Source organism: Chenopodium album, chromosome 16, assembly GCF_948465745.1.
Source record: "Chenopodium album chromosome 16, dcCheAlbu1.1, whole genome shotgun sequence".
In the NCBI taxonomy this organism is placed as follows: Eukaryota; Viridiplantae; Streptophyta; class Magnoliopsida; order Caryophyllales; family Amaranthaceae; genus Chenopodium; species Chenopodium album.
The window spans coordinates 9133288-9151115 of NC_137849.1; the positions used below are offsets into that span (position 1 = coordinate 9133288).

The 17828-nt window shown below is 34.0% G+C and overlaps 1 protein-coding gene across 1 annotated transcript; it reads left to right on the top strand.

Annotated features, from left to right (window-relative positions):
- The first annotated feature begins 6294 nt into the window (after positions 1 to 6294).
- LOC145586212 (cystathionine gamma-synthase 1, chloroplastic-like) lies at positions 6295 to 11872 on the top strand. Its single transcript, XM_081642988.1, has 11 exons — positions 6295 to 6916; positions 7394 to 7497; positions 7679 to 7752; positions 7844 to 8012; positions 8550 to 8609; positions 8961 to 9164; positions 9259 to 9345; positions 9593 to 9700; positions 10560 to 10655; positions 10770 to 10888; positions 11591 to 11872. Exons 1-11 carry the CDS (start codon positions 6424 to 6426, stop codon positions 11712 to 11714), a joined length of 1638 nt encoding a protein of 545 aa, XP_081499114.1. The 5' UTR covers positions 6295 to 6423; the 3' UTR covers positions 11715 to 11872.
- The last annotated feature ends 5956 nt before the right edge of the window (positions 11873 to 17828 follow it).

Here is a 17828-nt window from a genome sequence, read left to right on the forward strand (position 1 = left end):
ATTTTCACTATGATAGGCTTTGCTATAGTTAGAGGAGTGGGGGCCTAGATTGTATCTTGGCTACCCAATAATTTTTTATAAGTTGTATAACTTTGTCTATTTTTGAGATAGTGTGCTCTGCCAATTAGCACCAACTCCATCTGCACCAAACACATCTACATTAGTAGCCCAAACTAAGCATCATTCATCAACAGCTCAGCCAGCTCAGCTAGGAAGAGGTGGAAGGCTTATATTGGGAGGTAGAGGTGGGAGCAGTCAAAGGGGTACTTCTGTACCAGTTGGGGTTGGGGTCCTTTTTGGTCCAATGTCATAGATATGCTAATTTGAACCCACATCTTTTGTTTTGTATCTAATTATCCTAAGTGTTAACAATATTCATGTATTATGATCCTAGGGACCAAACACATGAGGGAGAATACTAAGGAGGATGCTGGCAGATGATGCAGACATGGGTACACAGTCAAGTCAAGCTTCAACAGGACACCAACTTACTTAGTACGTAACAACAACTTCGGCCTTTTGATTTTTGATCATTGTTGTGATGGTTTCTGAACATTTATTACGTTAGCATAAGCCTTTTTGTTTGGGACATATGTGTTTAATCAGCAAACTTAATGTACTTAGTCTTCTCTTTTGAACTAATTTTCGCAAACATTAATCAACATCGTATTTTGACAGTCATGATTATGTATGGAATGACTTTATTCGTAATTATACTGTTGTTGTTCAAATAAAGAGCATTCAATAATTTGCAACATAACCCATTTCCACTACTGTTACATTAATCACTTTAAATAAATTAGAACAACACCAAAAACAAGCCAAGAGAACAACAACAAAGCATAGATCTTTTTTCATTCCCTAAGCTTTTCTTTAACTGCTTCCTTAATTCACTAATTTCACTCTTCATCTCAGCAACATTCTCTTCACATTTGTTCCTCTTTGACTGCAACTTCTTGATCATCTCATCCCTGATTTTTTGCTCCACTTCCATCTCACAAATAATTGTGTCCTTCTCAAAGATCTTCATTTGCATGTCCTCCATGCAATTACTTGTATTTAACCACTTGAACATCTCACATGATTGAGTACCCTGTAAAAAAAAAAAAAAAAAAAAAAATATAGCTAGGATATGTGCGAAACACTTGAGAAATAATCAACCACCCAAACTGAAATTACTTACAGGCCACAATGGAAATCTGTAAAACATCTTTCCCATATTTGGACCATTTTTAACAGTCCTCACAATTGCATCGTTCCCACAAGAACACTTAATCTTGGGGCGAACCTCCCTCCTAGAATTACTTAAACTCGTAGATCTGCCAGACTGAGATGATTGTCTCCTCCCAAACATAATAAAAATTGAAAATTAATAATAAGAGAAGGAAGAGAGAATTTTTTGAAGATAATTCAGAGTGAAAATTCAAGAAGAGGTGTGAATTTGGGGAAGAAGATAGAAGAACAGGGGAAGAAAAGGGTTTTTATAATAAAAAAAAAGGACATTTCAAGTACCCTGTCCAACGATTAATGACATGTCATCATTTTAACTGCCATGTCATCATTTCATTTCTCAAAACAGGTTCCTCGTAAAAATGGCTGTTAAAAATAGATGGGGGTCAAAGTTAGGGACTGTTTTCATTTACTGAAATGAGTTGAACTGTACTGAACTGAATTGAAATGAACTTAAATGAATATTTTATGAGAGAAGGAAATTAGGAGCTGAACTGAAATTATTAGAGCTGAACTGAACTGGACTGAATTGAATTGAAAATAATCTAATGAGAACAGGGCCTTAGTAATATTAGGGTACAATCAAAAGGTTGTATTATTAAAAAAGAATTTGTTAAAAGTTATACTACCTCCATTAACCATTATCTGCAACTTTGGAGCCCTTCACGGACTCCTAGGCAAAATTTGGTAATGTTTTTTTAAGAAATTTTAGGAAGAGTAATTAAAACAAAGAGGAGAGAGAAAGTAGGACTTGCCCACTTGTTTTTTTTGGCTGGAAATCCAATTTTGGAGGGGAACGTTTTTCCCTCCTATGTTTTTGGCCAAAATTTGAAAATTTAGCCAAATATTTTCCCTCCTAGGGAGACTTTAATTTTTCCATTTAATTTTTAGTGGCTTATAAATACCAGCCAACACATTTAATGTTTGTCACCATTGTCATACTTCACCATTACTACAGAACACAATGTAAATATGTTTCCCAAAAAATTAAGTTAGCACTAATTACACATCATCAGCCCATATTTACCCAAAAACTACCCCTAATCTAAATTAGTGCTACTTACATTAAGTCATCTTGATCTTCTTTCTTCAACCCTTTTTACAAAATCGTGGCAGCTTCACCAGCACCAAAAAAACGACTTCAGCTACCACCTTTTCTCCTCTCTTACACTCTGAAATTCAAAAACAAGCAGTCAGTGTTCCAAAAAAAAACAATGGATGATCAATATGATTATGATGACCAATTCTATGGAATTGATCAACTACTTATGGATGAAGAAGATGAGAATGCTTTTGAGTTTTCAGACCTTGATTCTGAAAATGAGGAAGAAAACAACCAGCAGCAACATCAGACAGAGAACAATGAAGACACAAATGCATCTCAACAGGCAAGAACAACATCAAGAAAACAACTGACTTTGGAAAAAAAAAAAAGAGAAATCATTGATGAAATGTTACTGCAAATGCATGATGGTCAGCTGCAAAGGGGACTCAAGGCTCAACTGGCCTTAAGATTTCAAGTCCATAAATCAACAATTACAAGAGTATTTGATGATCTAACCAAGCAGATGTCATAGGGAAATGTGATTGATGTCAAAAACAAGAAGTTGGGGACATGTGGACGCAAACCAATGGAATTCTGAGATGAATTTCTCCAATTAGTGCCTTTGTACAAGAGAACAACAGAGAGAAGCTATGCAGCAGATCTAAAGATTTCACATGTCACTATACACAATTTGAAGAAAAGAGGCAGACTTAGAACTCACACAAGCAACAACAGACCAGCACTTACTTCAAATCATAAGGTTGCAAGGTTAAAATGGGCTTTAGCTCATGTTAACCCTATTCAAGCACAAGGGGACCCAAATTTGTGAACATGCAAGATGCCATTCATATTGATGAGAAGTGGTTCTGGTTGAACCCAGAAACAAGGAAGTTTTACTTGCTGCTAAAAAGAGGAAAACCCATACAGGTGCCAATAGTCCGGAAGGTTCAAAATCAAAGCCATGTAAACCCCTGTAGTATGATGCTAACAAAAACTTACTACAGGATGGTAAATATGGCAATTTCCCTTTTGTATTCAAAAAAAGAGCAGTTAAGTCAAGTAAGAACAGAGTAGCAGGGACAATGGAGACCAAGGCAATAGAGAGTGTCACCAAGGAAGTGACAAGGAAAATGTTGCTGGAACATGTTATCCCAGCAATCAAAAGCATGTGGCATCCCAGCTTACCTAAGAATGTGTTTATACAATGGGATAATGCAAGGCCACACCAAATCCCAACAGATGCAGAGTTTCAAGAAGCATGCACATCAGATGGGTTCAACATTCAGATGGTTTTTCAGCCACCACAGTCCCCTGATCTCAATGTGCTTGATCTAGGGCTGTTTACCTCAATCCAATCCATCCAATATCAATCTTTTCCAAACAATTTGGATGAATTGATTGAGAAGGTCAATGAGGCTTATGCTGTGTTTGATCCTAAAGTCAATAGGAATACATGGATCACTTTGCAGAAATGCATGACTGAGATAATGATTAAGAATGGAGGCAATAACTACCCCCCACCACATATGGGCAAAAACAGGTTAGAGAACCAAGGAAATCTTCCAGAATAGATAGAGGTGAGGAGGGACATTATTCATCAAGCAGTGGAACATCTCAACACTTTGTTCAGGGCAGTCAACCAACCAGAAGATGAAGACACATATGCAGGTAGATGCTGATTAGAAGGACAAGCAGGCATAACAAAAGATGAACACATAGACTGCCACACCAAACCACATTATTTTGTGTAAGCAAACCTAAGTATTTTGTGTAAGCAAACCTAAGTACATATATAGGTTGTAGATGTATGTTTTTGCTTATCTTTTTGGTGGTTATGTGTATTTTGGTTATTAGGAAGAGAAGATTGTGTAGGGCAGTCATGTAAGAACATAAGTTGTGTGTAGAAGCTTAAATGAATCAGCTTTTGTAATGGAACTAAATGAATGAAAATCAAGCTTTTGTTTAACAAATGGGACTTATTTATAGTCTCATTCAAGTGTTCCACTGCTCAAATTTCAAGAAAGGCAACCCTATTTCCATCAGAAGGATTAATGTTTTTTTTTTCAACACCTTATATATGTTCAAGTGATTTCCTTAACAACAAATCTTAGTAAAGAAAATTTAGAGCTAAATACACTTAACAAAAGTGGATCAAATGAGTCCCTTCATCATTTGAAAATGACAGACACACAACAACATCAATCCAGGGCAACAACTTGTATCATCAACATGTAACAGAAACAGCAACAAGCGATAATCCACAAGTTCAAAACAGGGACTCAAATGTTCTCTCACAAACAGGTCATTGAGATTAAGGCAGACATGGATCACAGATCAGTAGCCTCAAACATGTATCATCATTCATCAATCACATTTCCCTTCAATCCAAAACAACAACATCAACAAAGGGTCCCAAACAGAACAACAACATCAACAAAGGAATACAACAACCATAACATCAAAAGATGGACACAAATCAGAAGCATGCAACAACCCATCAGATCAAAACAAGGACACAAATCACAAATCATCCCCACAACAACCAAAATAACTTTCATCACCAATCATATCCAACATCAGTCAATAATAACTTAGGGACTCATAAACAAAACGATTAAAAAAAATTTAGGGTTAGAAGGCGTTACTGAATGCTTCATTCAGTTGGGGAAAGAACAACTCCCAACCTATCCTCTGTATCCTTAGCATCAAGGACTCCATCATTTGGATCTGCGGCAGCTGCAACCCCATGAACACCAACCATGTTTTGGTGCTCACCACCACCACCGAAATCCAGGGCCACCACACCAGGAGGAACATTAATCTCAACAGCAGCTTGGATAGGGTTTTCATCATTAGAAATCTCAATAACTTCTTCAATCTTAGCCCCACGAATTTTGCTTCGAGCAACCAAGGCCGCGCGACGCCTAGATCTGATTATGGTAGGGGGTGCCTTAGCAACATCAGATCTGGGCTTCTTCGGAGCAGAAGAACCCTCACCCTTACCAGAAATTGGGTTCCTTGCTGAAATCAAGCGCCCTCTTGCCCCGTCGCCTGATTTCCTCCCTCCTACCTTCTTTAATGTCATCAATGGACTGGAGGACTTCCCCAAGGACATTCCAGGTGTATTCGCTTATAAATGGACCCCTTTCCCCAGCTTCGTACATCCTACGAGGCCAAGGAGAGTCAGTGTTGAAGGAGTGAATCAGCATCTGAATAATATCACCTTCCTCTTCAACATCAGTCGCAAAGAAGGCATCGTGAAGTGGCTCTAGGTTAACCATTGTTAAAGGGACTCAATTTTAAAGAGGAATCAACCCTCAATTTGACAGAATCAAAGAGAGAGAGCACAAGTGACAGATCTGGGAGATGAACCCAGAAAAGAGGAAGGAGAGTGTCGAAACCCAGAAAAGAGGAGAGAGAGATGAACCCAGAAACAAGAAGAGGAGAGAGAACTGTTGAGAAGATGAACTGGTTTAAAAGAAGATGAAGAACCCTAGAGTGTTCTTCCATTTAATTTGAGTAGTTGGGGATCTAAATTAATGTTAGTAGTTGAGATGGTGGGATTATATGGGAAAATTGGTGGGAATGGTTAAGGAAATCTAAAAAACTGATTAACTTAAGCAATTCGGATTAGTAAACATCATTGCTGTCTTATATTTTTATTAAAGGGCATTTTGGTCATTTTCCTCTTTTTTTCACTAAAAATGGAAAAAAAAAATTGGTTGTATATAATGTTAAGCGGCCAAAAATGGTAAAAGTTGCAGATAATGGTTAACGGATGTAGTATAATTTTTTGCACTTTTTCCAAATTAAAATTAAAAATATTAAATAAAATTATCCAAGTTCCAACGAAAATAGGAACTCTTTTTTTTATTAAAAACCCAATTATTTTTTTATTTTTATTTTTTTAAAAAAAAACCTTAGTTAAAACCTTCTCTCTCCAACTAACCATAGTTAAGTTTAGGCCAAATGCTTCCCCACCAACCAATACCACCCCCTTTATATTTGAAAATCAACTCTCCATTTTGAGATTTCCGTCACATTTTCCGGAGGACGGAACTCTGATAACTCACCCAAACTACACACACCACCAACACAAATCTCGAGGAGAGAGAAAAACCCTAAAAAAAAACCTTCAATCTCCTTCAATGGCGGTTTCCAGCAGCTGCTACGCTAGGGTTTTCCCCCCATTTGAGTGCCGCTCTGAGCCTGAATTCTCCGCTACCTTGAAACCCGACATCCCTTCCTCAAACGCCGGTAAATACCGCCGGACTTTTGCCGGAATTGGCGGGAGTTCGTTTCCCGGTACTAGCGGGCTTTCTTCGATGATCTTGCGGTTTCCTCCGAACTTTGTTCGGCAGTTGAGCACCAAGGCTCGCCGGAACTGCAGCAACATCGGTGTTGCACAAATTGTTGCGGCCTCATGGTCGAACAAAGAGGGTGATTTTAGCGGTGTTCCGGCGGCTACTGCCGTCGACGCCGCTGCCATCGCCACCGTCGAAATCGTGAATGATTCGTCGGAGGTTGATGATGTTGTTGATGTACTTGGTGATTGTAAAACTAACAGTGATGGTGATGGTGGTGTAGAGTTTTCTTCTTACGATTTTTTGAGCTCTGATGGAAGTCTTGCTATTCATGCTGGTATAATTCCTTAATTTATTCAATCATGTTTGGGTTTTTTTTTTTTTTTTTTTTTTTTTTTTTTTTTTTTTAAATATATATATATATATATATATATATATATATATATATATATATATATATATATATATATATATAGAGAGAGAGAGAGAGAGAGAGAGAGAGAGAGAGAGAGAGAGATATTTCTAATTTGGATTATACTTTATTTGTGAAAATAATATTTGATGTTTCTATAAATGAATAAAAAATAAACATTTTTGATTAATGAGTATGTTCATACTTGCTAATTGATGTTGTAGATCTCTTGTTGATTAACGTTAGGGTTTTGGTGTTTCGGGTTTTAGATCAACCCGCGCCAATTTTATTCGTGTCGAAATAAGGAAGCAATAAACAGAATGATAAATGATGTGAGGAATTGAGTTTAGTTTTGTTGCAATTATATTGTGTGTGGCTAGCTGAAGTGTTGATGTCGTGCAGGCGAACGATTAGGGCGCGGCATAGTTACTGATGCAATTACTACTCCAGTAGTTAACACCTCTGCATACTTCTTTAAGAAAACTGCTGATCTTCTTGATTTCAAGGTATTAATCTTTGGCTTTCATTGTTCCAGTTGTTTGGTTGATACATTACTGGTTTTTTGTTGGGAGAATAGTTCTGATTGGTTCGGATTTAGGTATTGTGAAAGAGTGATCTTTTTTGGGGTATGCTGCAATAGTTTATTTGGGTTCATTTGTATTTTACATCAGTTATCTCGCTATGTAGGAGGGGCGTCAAACAAGTTTTGAGTATGGCCGGTATGGTAATCCTACATCACAGGTTTTGGAAGAGAAGCTTAGGTTTGTCTTTTTATCAATCCACTGAGTTGTTTTTAATATCCTTGCTTATTTAGTTTGTAGAATGTCAATCTTATTGTTTATGACATGACAGTGCACTTGAAGGAGCTGAATCAACAATGTTATTGGCATCTGGAATGTGTGCAAGTATTGTCATGATGTTGGCTCTGGTTCCTGCTGGAGGTCATATTGTGACTACTACTGATTGCTACCGCAAGACCAGAATGTTTATTGAGAATTTCCTCCCAAAAATGGGAATCAAGGTAAATTTATGCCATCCGTATATATGTAAATAATTTTCTCCGTATTTTTTTTTTTTTTTTTTTTTTTTTGTGGAAGAATCTTAATTACTTGGTATTTTATTGTAAATCAAATGTGATCTTTTGTCATGTCTTGCTCATTTCTACTTGGCATTTTAGAGGTTCGTATGATGTGGGAGAATACCAGTAGACGATCTTTAAGTAGAATGATATGTTTTAACTTTTAATTATATAAAAATGGGGCTCAACCATTCAAGTGGTTTAAAGTATAAGCTTGCCCAGAATGTCATTCGATATGTTTCTAGATCATGTGAGATGATGTGCTTTTTACATTTTTATAATTTTCACTGAAACTAATACTGTCAATCTGTATGAAATTAAGGGCCGTCTCTTGATTGTCATTTTTTTTTTTATCTATTTCAAAACCAAGTATCCTAGCTGCTGATTTGTATATTGTGTTGTTAGTAGATGAGGTTTTAATGATTCTCATTGCGTGCTTTTTTTTTTTTTTTTTTTTTTTTTTGTTTCCTCTAACTGTAGGCAACCGTCATTGACCCTGCTGATGTTGAAGGCCTGAAGTCTGCATTGGATCAGAATAATGTAAGTAGTAATCAGGGAAGACTACTTTTGGCCTTCTAATTTTTTTCTTTTTTCTTTGTTTTCCTCCAATACATCCTCTGTATATTTTTTAGCTGTTCAATTTTGACACTGCACATTTTTTAAAACACTACTTTGGCCCTTGGTATTTTAAAATGTCATTGACATTGTCAATGCGTAAAAATTATGAAACGTTGATGTTGGACGTTAGACAAATCTAACAAGATGTAATGAATATAACCACTGATGGTCGAAGTATGTGAATCGTGTTAAAGTCGGATACTACTAAATTAGGGGTCGAAGTATGTAGTTCAAGAGATGAAAAATTTAACAACATGATATGGTGTTTGGCAGGTTACTCTTTTCTTCACAGAGTCTCCGACCAATCCATTTCTTAGATGTGTTGACATTAAGCTGGTATCAGATCTTTGCCACAAGAAAGGAACTTTGGTCTGCATTGATGGAACATTTGCCAGCCCGCTTAACCAGAAGGCCCTAGCTCTGGGAGCAGATCTTGTTGTGCACTCAATGACAAAATTCATTGGGGGACATAATGATGTAAGTCGACTCTTACTTTGGATTTGATCATATAGAAAATTGGTGCTTTAGATTCTGTTTCTGATATATACATTTGAAATGTGAATTTTTGTAGGTGCTTGGTGGTTGCATCAGTGGCTCACTAAAATTGATATCTGCAATACGCAATATGCATCACATTCTTGGTGGGACTCTTAACCCAGTAAGTATCTTTGCTGGAAATTTTTACTTTTCTTTTTTAGCTCTTGTTATTCATGGTTATGTGAGATGCATGCTTTTTTTATTTCTTGTATTATTGTAGCTTTTGACTTTCTTAAGCCTATCATATTGGAAGTCAGTGGATGTGCACACTGAGAGTAAATTTTATCATAATTATTACCTATTATGAATTAAATTTGTTGGGCTCTGCCACCCTTCAGTTCTCATGGTTTGGAATTACTTTTGTCCAGAATGCCGCATACATGATCATTCGTGGTATGAAGACTTTACATCTTCGTGTACAGCAGCAGAATACTACCGCAATGAGGATGGCCGAAGTTTTAGAGGCACATCCTAAGGTAATTAAGTTGGTTTATTGTTTTGGTTACGCGACTTTATCAGGTGGAACCTTGTGTGCTCTTGGTCTCCTGTATAGCTTTAGGTGTGTTTCACCCCCCCCCCCCAACACCCCCCACCCCATATTTATATTAATGTGTTATGTTACAACTTATCTTACAGACAATTGTTTTTGTATGCAACATCTTTTCTTCACGAGGTTGTGTAGGATACCTTGGTAAAAATTACTCATAGAAGCTTTTGCTTACCAAAAAATTTGCCATCTTATTATGGTAAATTGAGGGAGGCTAGTTTTCATCAGACCCTTTATTGACAAGAGTCTTATACTGATCACCGCTTCTTTCTCTAGTAGATAATACAAGGCTCCCATGTTTTTGAGGTTGAACTTTGACCACTTACCTCTCTTGAAATTGATTGATAGAAATACTAGAACTATGGCATAGATCAATTGGGCAGAAGGGTCCTTTCTTTATTCTGGCTGTGTTGAAAGAAGGATGGGGTGTAGAATAACATCATCAGCTTGCTTATGTTGTAGACCTTTGGTTCAACATGCGAGCATATCATTAACACTTCCTCAAACTGTTTTGCGTATTCATGGTAGAAACTTGCTAGTCTCTTGTTCTTACTGTATGGACTATTGATTTTTGCATGTTAAGTACCTAAACTAGTATTGTGGCAGCATTAAATATGGGGCTATTGCCCTCTAAAGATAATCAAGTATAGGCATGTATACTATTTAATATTTTATTGTCATCTATGCCTGTGCTGTATTTGTTTGTGGTGAATTGATGTTCATCACTTCCATGATAGGTTTCTGAAATTCTTTTGAGAGGTTCAGAACTAACTAGACAATATTGGCAGGTGAAGCGTGTTTATTATCCAGGCCTTCCTAGTCACCCTGAGCATGAGCTGGCTAAAAGGCAAATGACTGGTTTTGGTGGAGTGGTTAGTTTTGAGGTGAGTGGTTCAGTTCCGCCTGGTTATTGATATTTGGCAAATTTGTTCCTGCACTGTTGCCCTCATTGCAGCTACATCTGAGTTTGAAATAACATTCTATCTTTTATATTGCAGATTGATGGTGATCTGAATGACACAATTAAATTTGTTGATGCATTGAAGATTGCTTATATCGCTCCGTCATTTGGAGGCTGTGAAAGCATTGTCGATCAGCCTGCAATCATGTCTTACTGGTACGTATGCCTTTTCTTTACGTTTTTTTTTTCTTGGAAAGTAACGGACCAGAATAAAGAGGAGTTGATATGTCATGTTATCATTTTCCTAAGACTACTAGATTGCCAATTGCTCGAAAGTTGTCAAGTTGAAGAGAAATCACTAAAAATTGATAGCCTGTTGTGTGGTATTCTTAGGATTTAGTCCTACTTGTGTCATTATAAGTAGTTACACGCTGATGTGTCCCTCCACTTAGGCCTTGGACCACCTTGTTGCTGTGATTTTATATAAGTCGACACCAGTGTTTCAATGTCAATTATATGTTCAAAAGCTGCTATTTTCCTTATTTAAATATATTTTTCGAGATTTGGAAAGATTTGATGGATTGAATTTAATTGAAGCAGAATATAGTTGCAAAAGCATATTTCTACAAAAGGGACCAAAGTAGCTTTTTTTCCCCCCTTATTCCATTGTCTTTATTTGGGGCAAATTTATTATTTGCATCTAGAACCAACTATCCTTAATAATTTAGGGATGTATACTTAACTGTTAGTACCCTCTTAGGTTGTTGTCATTATGTGGAAGAGTATATGTTCGCAGCATATTAAGCATATTCGGAGTACATGATAAGTTAACCATGTCAATTTTATATGATTGTGGAGGTCGATTTGCATTGTTTGGTTGATTGATTGACCATCTCCCTGCATGTATTCTTAAAACAGGGATCTTAGTCAGTCTGAGAGGCTAGCATATGGTATCTCAGACAACTTGATTCGATTCAGTTTTGGAGTTGAGGACTTTGAGGATTTGAAGGCAGATATGCTTCAAGCTCTAGAGGCCATATAAGGCGCAATTTCTTGCTTTTTTTTTTTTTTTTTTTTTTTTTTTTTTTTTTTTTTTTTTTTTAATACAGTACCTTGTTTTGTTTTTAGGATGCTTTTTCATCCCCTAAAGATTTCTCTTCATTGCGGTTGGTGATTCATTTATATTATTCCCGATTTTCCTGATGTAACATTGTATTTGCTTATTTCATAAGAAGTTAGTTATTTTCGTTGTTATTTGCTGTTGCTCTTTGTTCCCCGTCTGTTAGTCAAGTTCTGATGCTGAATTGCTGATAGGGTAAGGTCATACATGGTGGCAAAATTTGAGGTTTTGGATTTTGATTGAGAATTTCTCTTCAATTTATTTTAGAAAATTGCGCAATCTGTTTTAAAAATCATCTTTCTGTTTGTCAAGCTCTCTCTCTCTGCGCATCACTGAACGTATTTTTTTACCTGACTTTATCACATAAATAAATTTAAGACGTGTGCTTTCTTGCCCTTATCTGTTCCAATTTGCAAATAAAATAGGTCCTTTGTTCTTTTAGCATTATTTGAAAAACCACGGATTTCTAATACTTTTTGGATATGAGATAGAAAGAAAAAAGAGGATTCATGTGATATGAGAGATATAGATAAAAGAAAAGTGACTTGTCTAATTTGAAATTTATACTAATATATTAAAAGGCGTTCTTAAGAAGAGATTAGAACACTCAACTTCTTTATAAAAATAAAAAAATAAAAAAAAAAAACCATTGTTTAACCACCTAGGCAAATTGTCACTTGTGTTCTAATTTTGCATAAAAATAAATTAATAATATACTATAAAAAAAGTAAAAACACATAAAAACTATTAATTAATTTTTTTAAAAATTAGCAGTTGCGCAATAACAAAAGTAGCAACTTGGGGCAATGCCTGGGCTATTCACTAGTTTTTTTCATTTAAAAAGTAATTCATCTAATTTTAGAGTAACTAGGGTGTAAATGTGCGTGATGTGCACGCCATAACTATTCATATTTGGGAAGTTATTTCGATTCAGCCTTATGTCATAACTTCATTTGTTGGTATGGTAAATAAGAGAAATTATATAAACAATTATTTAAGGGGTACAAATGTAATCATACTATATATTCTGAAGAGTTAAAAAAAGAGGTAATAACATGCATTACTGAGGGCAGATAAGCAAGTAAACATTTTAGAGGGTATAATTGTCCAAACACTATTCATAAGAGTGTACTCAAACTTTTTAAAAGGTAAAGAAGAAAGACGATGCATCTAAAAATATACGGAGGAAGTAATTAAGCTTTATTACGGAGTATAATTTTACTCTTTTTTGTTCTAATCCAGTTCATGTAGTAGCACTATATCAATATCTATATAATATACAAAAGTAATCTCCAAAGTACACATGTCATTACCTGATAAAAAATTTTCCCGCTAAAAAGTTTGTTACTTCTTTTATTTTATTAAAAGAAGCTTGTTTAGTTTAGCCTTATATTTAGGGAAGGGAATGATGCACAACCATAATTATTTAAATAAAAGGAAATTTTAGATTTTAACACCACATAAAAACCCGAAAATGTTATGAAATATTGTGTGGATGCCCATTATACTCCTTGTATCATTCCAGAATATTCTAGATAGATCAAGAGTTTATATTCTTATCTAAGAAAACCCTAATTATATTATATATATATATATGCCCCATTATATGGAATAGAAAGACACTAATCAATTCTCTCTCATATTTCTTCCTATTTTATAACACATTATCAGCACCATATACTATTTTGAATCAATAATGTATAAACCTGTTTTATCAATTTGGTTTAATATTATATTCATAGGGTAATAGATATGACCATTCTTTATTTTAAGATTTAATTTGATATCGGTTACATTAATATGATGGTTTTACTCTCTTATTGTGATGCTGTAATTCATCAATTAATTTTTACATCATATAATTAAGTTGTAAGGGTGCCGGAATGGCGGATTATGCAAACCAAATAGATATGACCATTCTTTATTTTAAGATTTAATTTGATATCAGTTACATTAATATGATGGTTTTACTCTCTTATTGTGATGCTGTGATTCATCAATTAATTTTTACATCATATAATTAAGTTGTAAGGGTGCCGGAATGGCGGAATATGCAAACCTTTTGTTTGTTCTAATTTAGTTCTATTATTACTTTGAGTTGTTTGACGTAAAATTAATCTTTGGTATGGTTTGAATTCACATTCATCTTAGAATTACGGGATACTTTAATTTAATATATTGGGTTTTATGGTAAATTATTATTGTGTTGCTTAAATTGTATTATTTGGTATGCGTTTGCTTCTCGGCGTCAATTCACAAGTGAAGTTTGTATATGATTAACATGTTTAATCTAATCAACTCTAAAGATACGAAAAGATAGGCAGTAGAAGCTATTTTTTTTATTTAATGTGCATAGCAATATTTATACAAGCTAACGGCAAAACAAGATCCCTAACCCTACGGCAAGTAGGATAGGAAATATGCCTAACTTAATATAGATATCATATATATCATAAAATCAAATATATACTCCCATTTTCCTAGTTTATTGGATATGATGATGAGCATATACTAGAATTCTAGTAGGCGTAGCTATTGTGTTGTGTGACTTGTACGTTGTTGTAATTATCAATGGGTAATGAGTAGCTTGGAATTTTATAATAGAATAATTGTCATTAGACATGAATAATAATCCATGATTGGTTGTTTCAACAATTCATCTCTACTGTATTCTTAATATGCAATCTATCTATATACTATACTAAAAGACAAGCGCCTCAATGTGAGACTGACAAATGTAGATATCATATATATCATAAAATCAAATATATACTCCCATTATCCTGGTTGTTTGGATATGATGATGAGCATATACTAGAATTCTAGTAGGTGTAGCTATTGTGTTGTGTGACTTGTACGTTGTTGTTACTATCAATGGGTAATGAATAGCTTGGAATTTTATAATAGATTAATAGTGTCATTAGACATATGAATAATAATCCATGATTGGTTGTTTCAACAATTCATCTCTACTGTATTCTTAATATGCAATCTATCTATATACTATACTAAAAGACAAGCACCTCAATGTGAGACTGACAAATGTCTCATCATGATTCGCTGTTTTCTATTAATTTTTTTTAAAAAAAATTATTATATTTTTATGTTTCCATATATAAAAAAAATTATATTTAGTAGTGAGCAAAGGAAAGAATTATATTTAGGATTACATGATACTACAAATAGACCTCTTGATGATACTACTTAATCTACGTACAATATAATGTAAAAAAAAGGTTTTAAAATTTGCAAAATATTTTATACATACGCACATGCAAGGTAAAGTAAGGAGATATCAAAAAATGTCTTACTATATTAATAAAAGTTATATAAGAATAAAAAATATTAGTATAAAAAATATCAAAATAACATATGTATGGTAATTCACTGGTTCGTATGTAGTTATGTAATAGATCCAAAGAAAATTAGTAATATTTAGGACATTTTGTGAAAAAACTACCTTATAAAACACTTTTTTTGTGAGAAACTACCTAACATGTTGTAAGAAACTACCTTATAAAAGGGTAAATGTTGTAAGAGACTACTATTGGTCGGAAAGTCACCGTTGACTTTCATTTTGCGGCATTGACCACATCACGCGCCAATCACGTGACTTTTTATTCACCTTTTCCCTCCTTTTTTCTTAATTGACACGTGACATGACCAACGCCGGAAAATAAAAGTCAAGGATGACTTTTCGACCAAGGGTAGTCTCTTACAACATTTATCCTTTTATAAGGTAGTTTTTTACAATATTTTTTTTATCAGGTAGTTTCTCACAAAAAAGTGTTTTTTAAGGTAGTTTTTCACAAAATGTGCTAATATTTAATACATAATATTATGTAAAAAAAAAAGGAGAAAGATCAAAGATCTAGGATATCTTATAAAATCTAAGATAATTTTCTAACAAAAAAAATAAGGAATATCTTCAGTATAATATTCTGTTACATATTTTGTACAAAAATACGGCAAAAGTATATATAGTTAGCATATTAAAATCAAATCATAATATTCAAATAATAAAATAAGATACCATTTTTTTTTTATATTATCATCTATATAAATAATATTCATAGCAATAGTCATATAAGTTGTAACAATTTTCATTTCAAGGTCATATTATCTATACTACGACGTAGAGGTGTAATATATTGTTCTTCAAATGGCGTTCACTATGATATTTGAGCTCATCCCTCTTAAAGAATCATGGAGAATAAAAGTTCGAATTGTGTGGCTATGGTACCAACCTGACTATTCCAATCCAAAAAAAAAAAAAAAAAAAATTAACTCACTTGAGTTAATTTTAGTTGATGAGAAGGTACACTATTATAGTTATATAACAATTTTCGTCTTTTAGATTTATTTACTTTATATGTATTGTAATACCCTGTATTTTTATACGTATTTTATTTAAAATAAGTATTTTGTGGGGTATTTAAATAATTTGAAATGAATTATTTATGATACTTTAATTATTTATTTTAAACAAGTTTGGAAATATTTTATAAAAGGAAAATTTTATTTAATTAATTATTTTATTAAGTTGGAATTAAATTTAAGAAAGTTTTATTTTAGTAAAGTTTAATTAGGAAAGGGATTAGGAAAGATAAAAAGGGAAAGTTTAGGTAAGAAGGGTTTCTAGAAAAAGGGGTATAAATATTCAACACTTGGGCAAATTAAACTTTGCCCAGAGTGGAGAAAACCCAAGGTAAACTTTCTCTCCCTTCTCCTTTATTTTTTTTTTTCTCTTTTTCTTTCTTTTTCCCCTTCCTCTTTTCGGTTCACCACCGCCGGCCACCACCACCCATGGTGGGCCGCTGGCCACCACCAGCACCAGCCGGCAGCGGCGGCGACCACCAGCAGGCTGGCAGTAGCCGGCAGTGGCGCAACCTGCTGTCCGGCCACCCCTATTCTCGAAAAAAAAAAATTTAATCTTTTGTTTTTATTTTTGTTTAAACCTTAAAATATGGGTTTTGTGTTAATTTTATGATGATTGATATTAAGTATGGTGCAAATTAATTTTCAGATTTTAATTCTAATTAAAAAGCCCCAATTTTGAAACCCTAGATTCATAAATAATTTATTATTGAAGGATTATGATTTAGGGTGGTTTAAACCTTTAATTTAAGGGTTTTAAAGCATAATTACAACAAGTTTTTATTAATATATATTGCTGGAATTTTTGGTAGTATACTAAAAAATCAAGTTTCTTTAAAGAATTTTAATTAACCATTAATTGGGATTAAAGTATGAGGTTTTAAATAAAATTTCAGCTTGTTTTAATTAAATTTTCAGTGGTTTAATAAGAGTATATATTGCTGGAAATTTGTGTAGAGTGGATTTTAATGCTCTATTATGACTTTAATTTGTAGGAGACTTTGAAGTGAGTGATTTCTATTAGTCGTGGCGATATTAAGATCGTATTCAAGGTACGTTCGCGTACTTAGCGTATTTTTGATGATATAGTGGCATGTTAGATATGATTAATTAATTCCAAGTAGTATCATGCTAGATTATGATTGAAAATTGTGGTTTGGTTGTTATTGGTGATTGAATTATGAAGCATGATTTATTTGTGATGGATTATTGATTTGGAAATAATCGTTTGGCATGTTGAGTATGAACCACACTTTTATTTATGGCATGATAGAAAGCATGTTTAATTAAACTAAATGTTTAATTTGGTTTGGAATATTAAAAGGAGAATTTTATTATGGTTCATACAATTTTTATTGATGCTATAAGCATGAAAAAAGAAGCTATGTAAGTGTCTAGGTACACGAGGAATAAATTGTATGTTGGTGCCTTAGTGCACTTAAGGTGTTTTTAACACCGAGGGATAGGATTTTTGGCGCATTAAGCATTTAAGGTATCTTTGACACCAAGGTAGATTTAAAAAGGGTTCAACATTAAATATTATGTGGTCACTAATTATTCAAGAATGAAATTGGAGTGTTTAATTGTATGAATAATTATTATGATTGTGTGATTATGGTTTGAGAGTCATCACCACGTTTAATAATATGTAAATGACGT

Excerpts from the sequence above, each read along its gene's own strand:
- LOC145586212 (XM_081642988.1), top strand. The coding sequence starts at position 6,424 with ATGGCGGTTTCCAGCAGCTGCTACGCTAGGGTTTTCCCCCCATTTGAG. Across the intron at positions 9,346-9,592 it reads TTGGTGGGACTCTTAACCCA|AATGCCGCATACATGATCAT; the intron begins GTAAGTATCTTT and ends ACTTTTGTCCAG. Across the intron at positions 10,889-11,590 it reads CCTGCAATCATGTCTTACTG|GGATCTTAGTCAGTCTGAGA; the intron begins GTACGTATGCCT and ends TTCTTAAAACAG.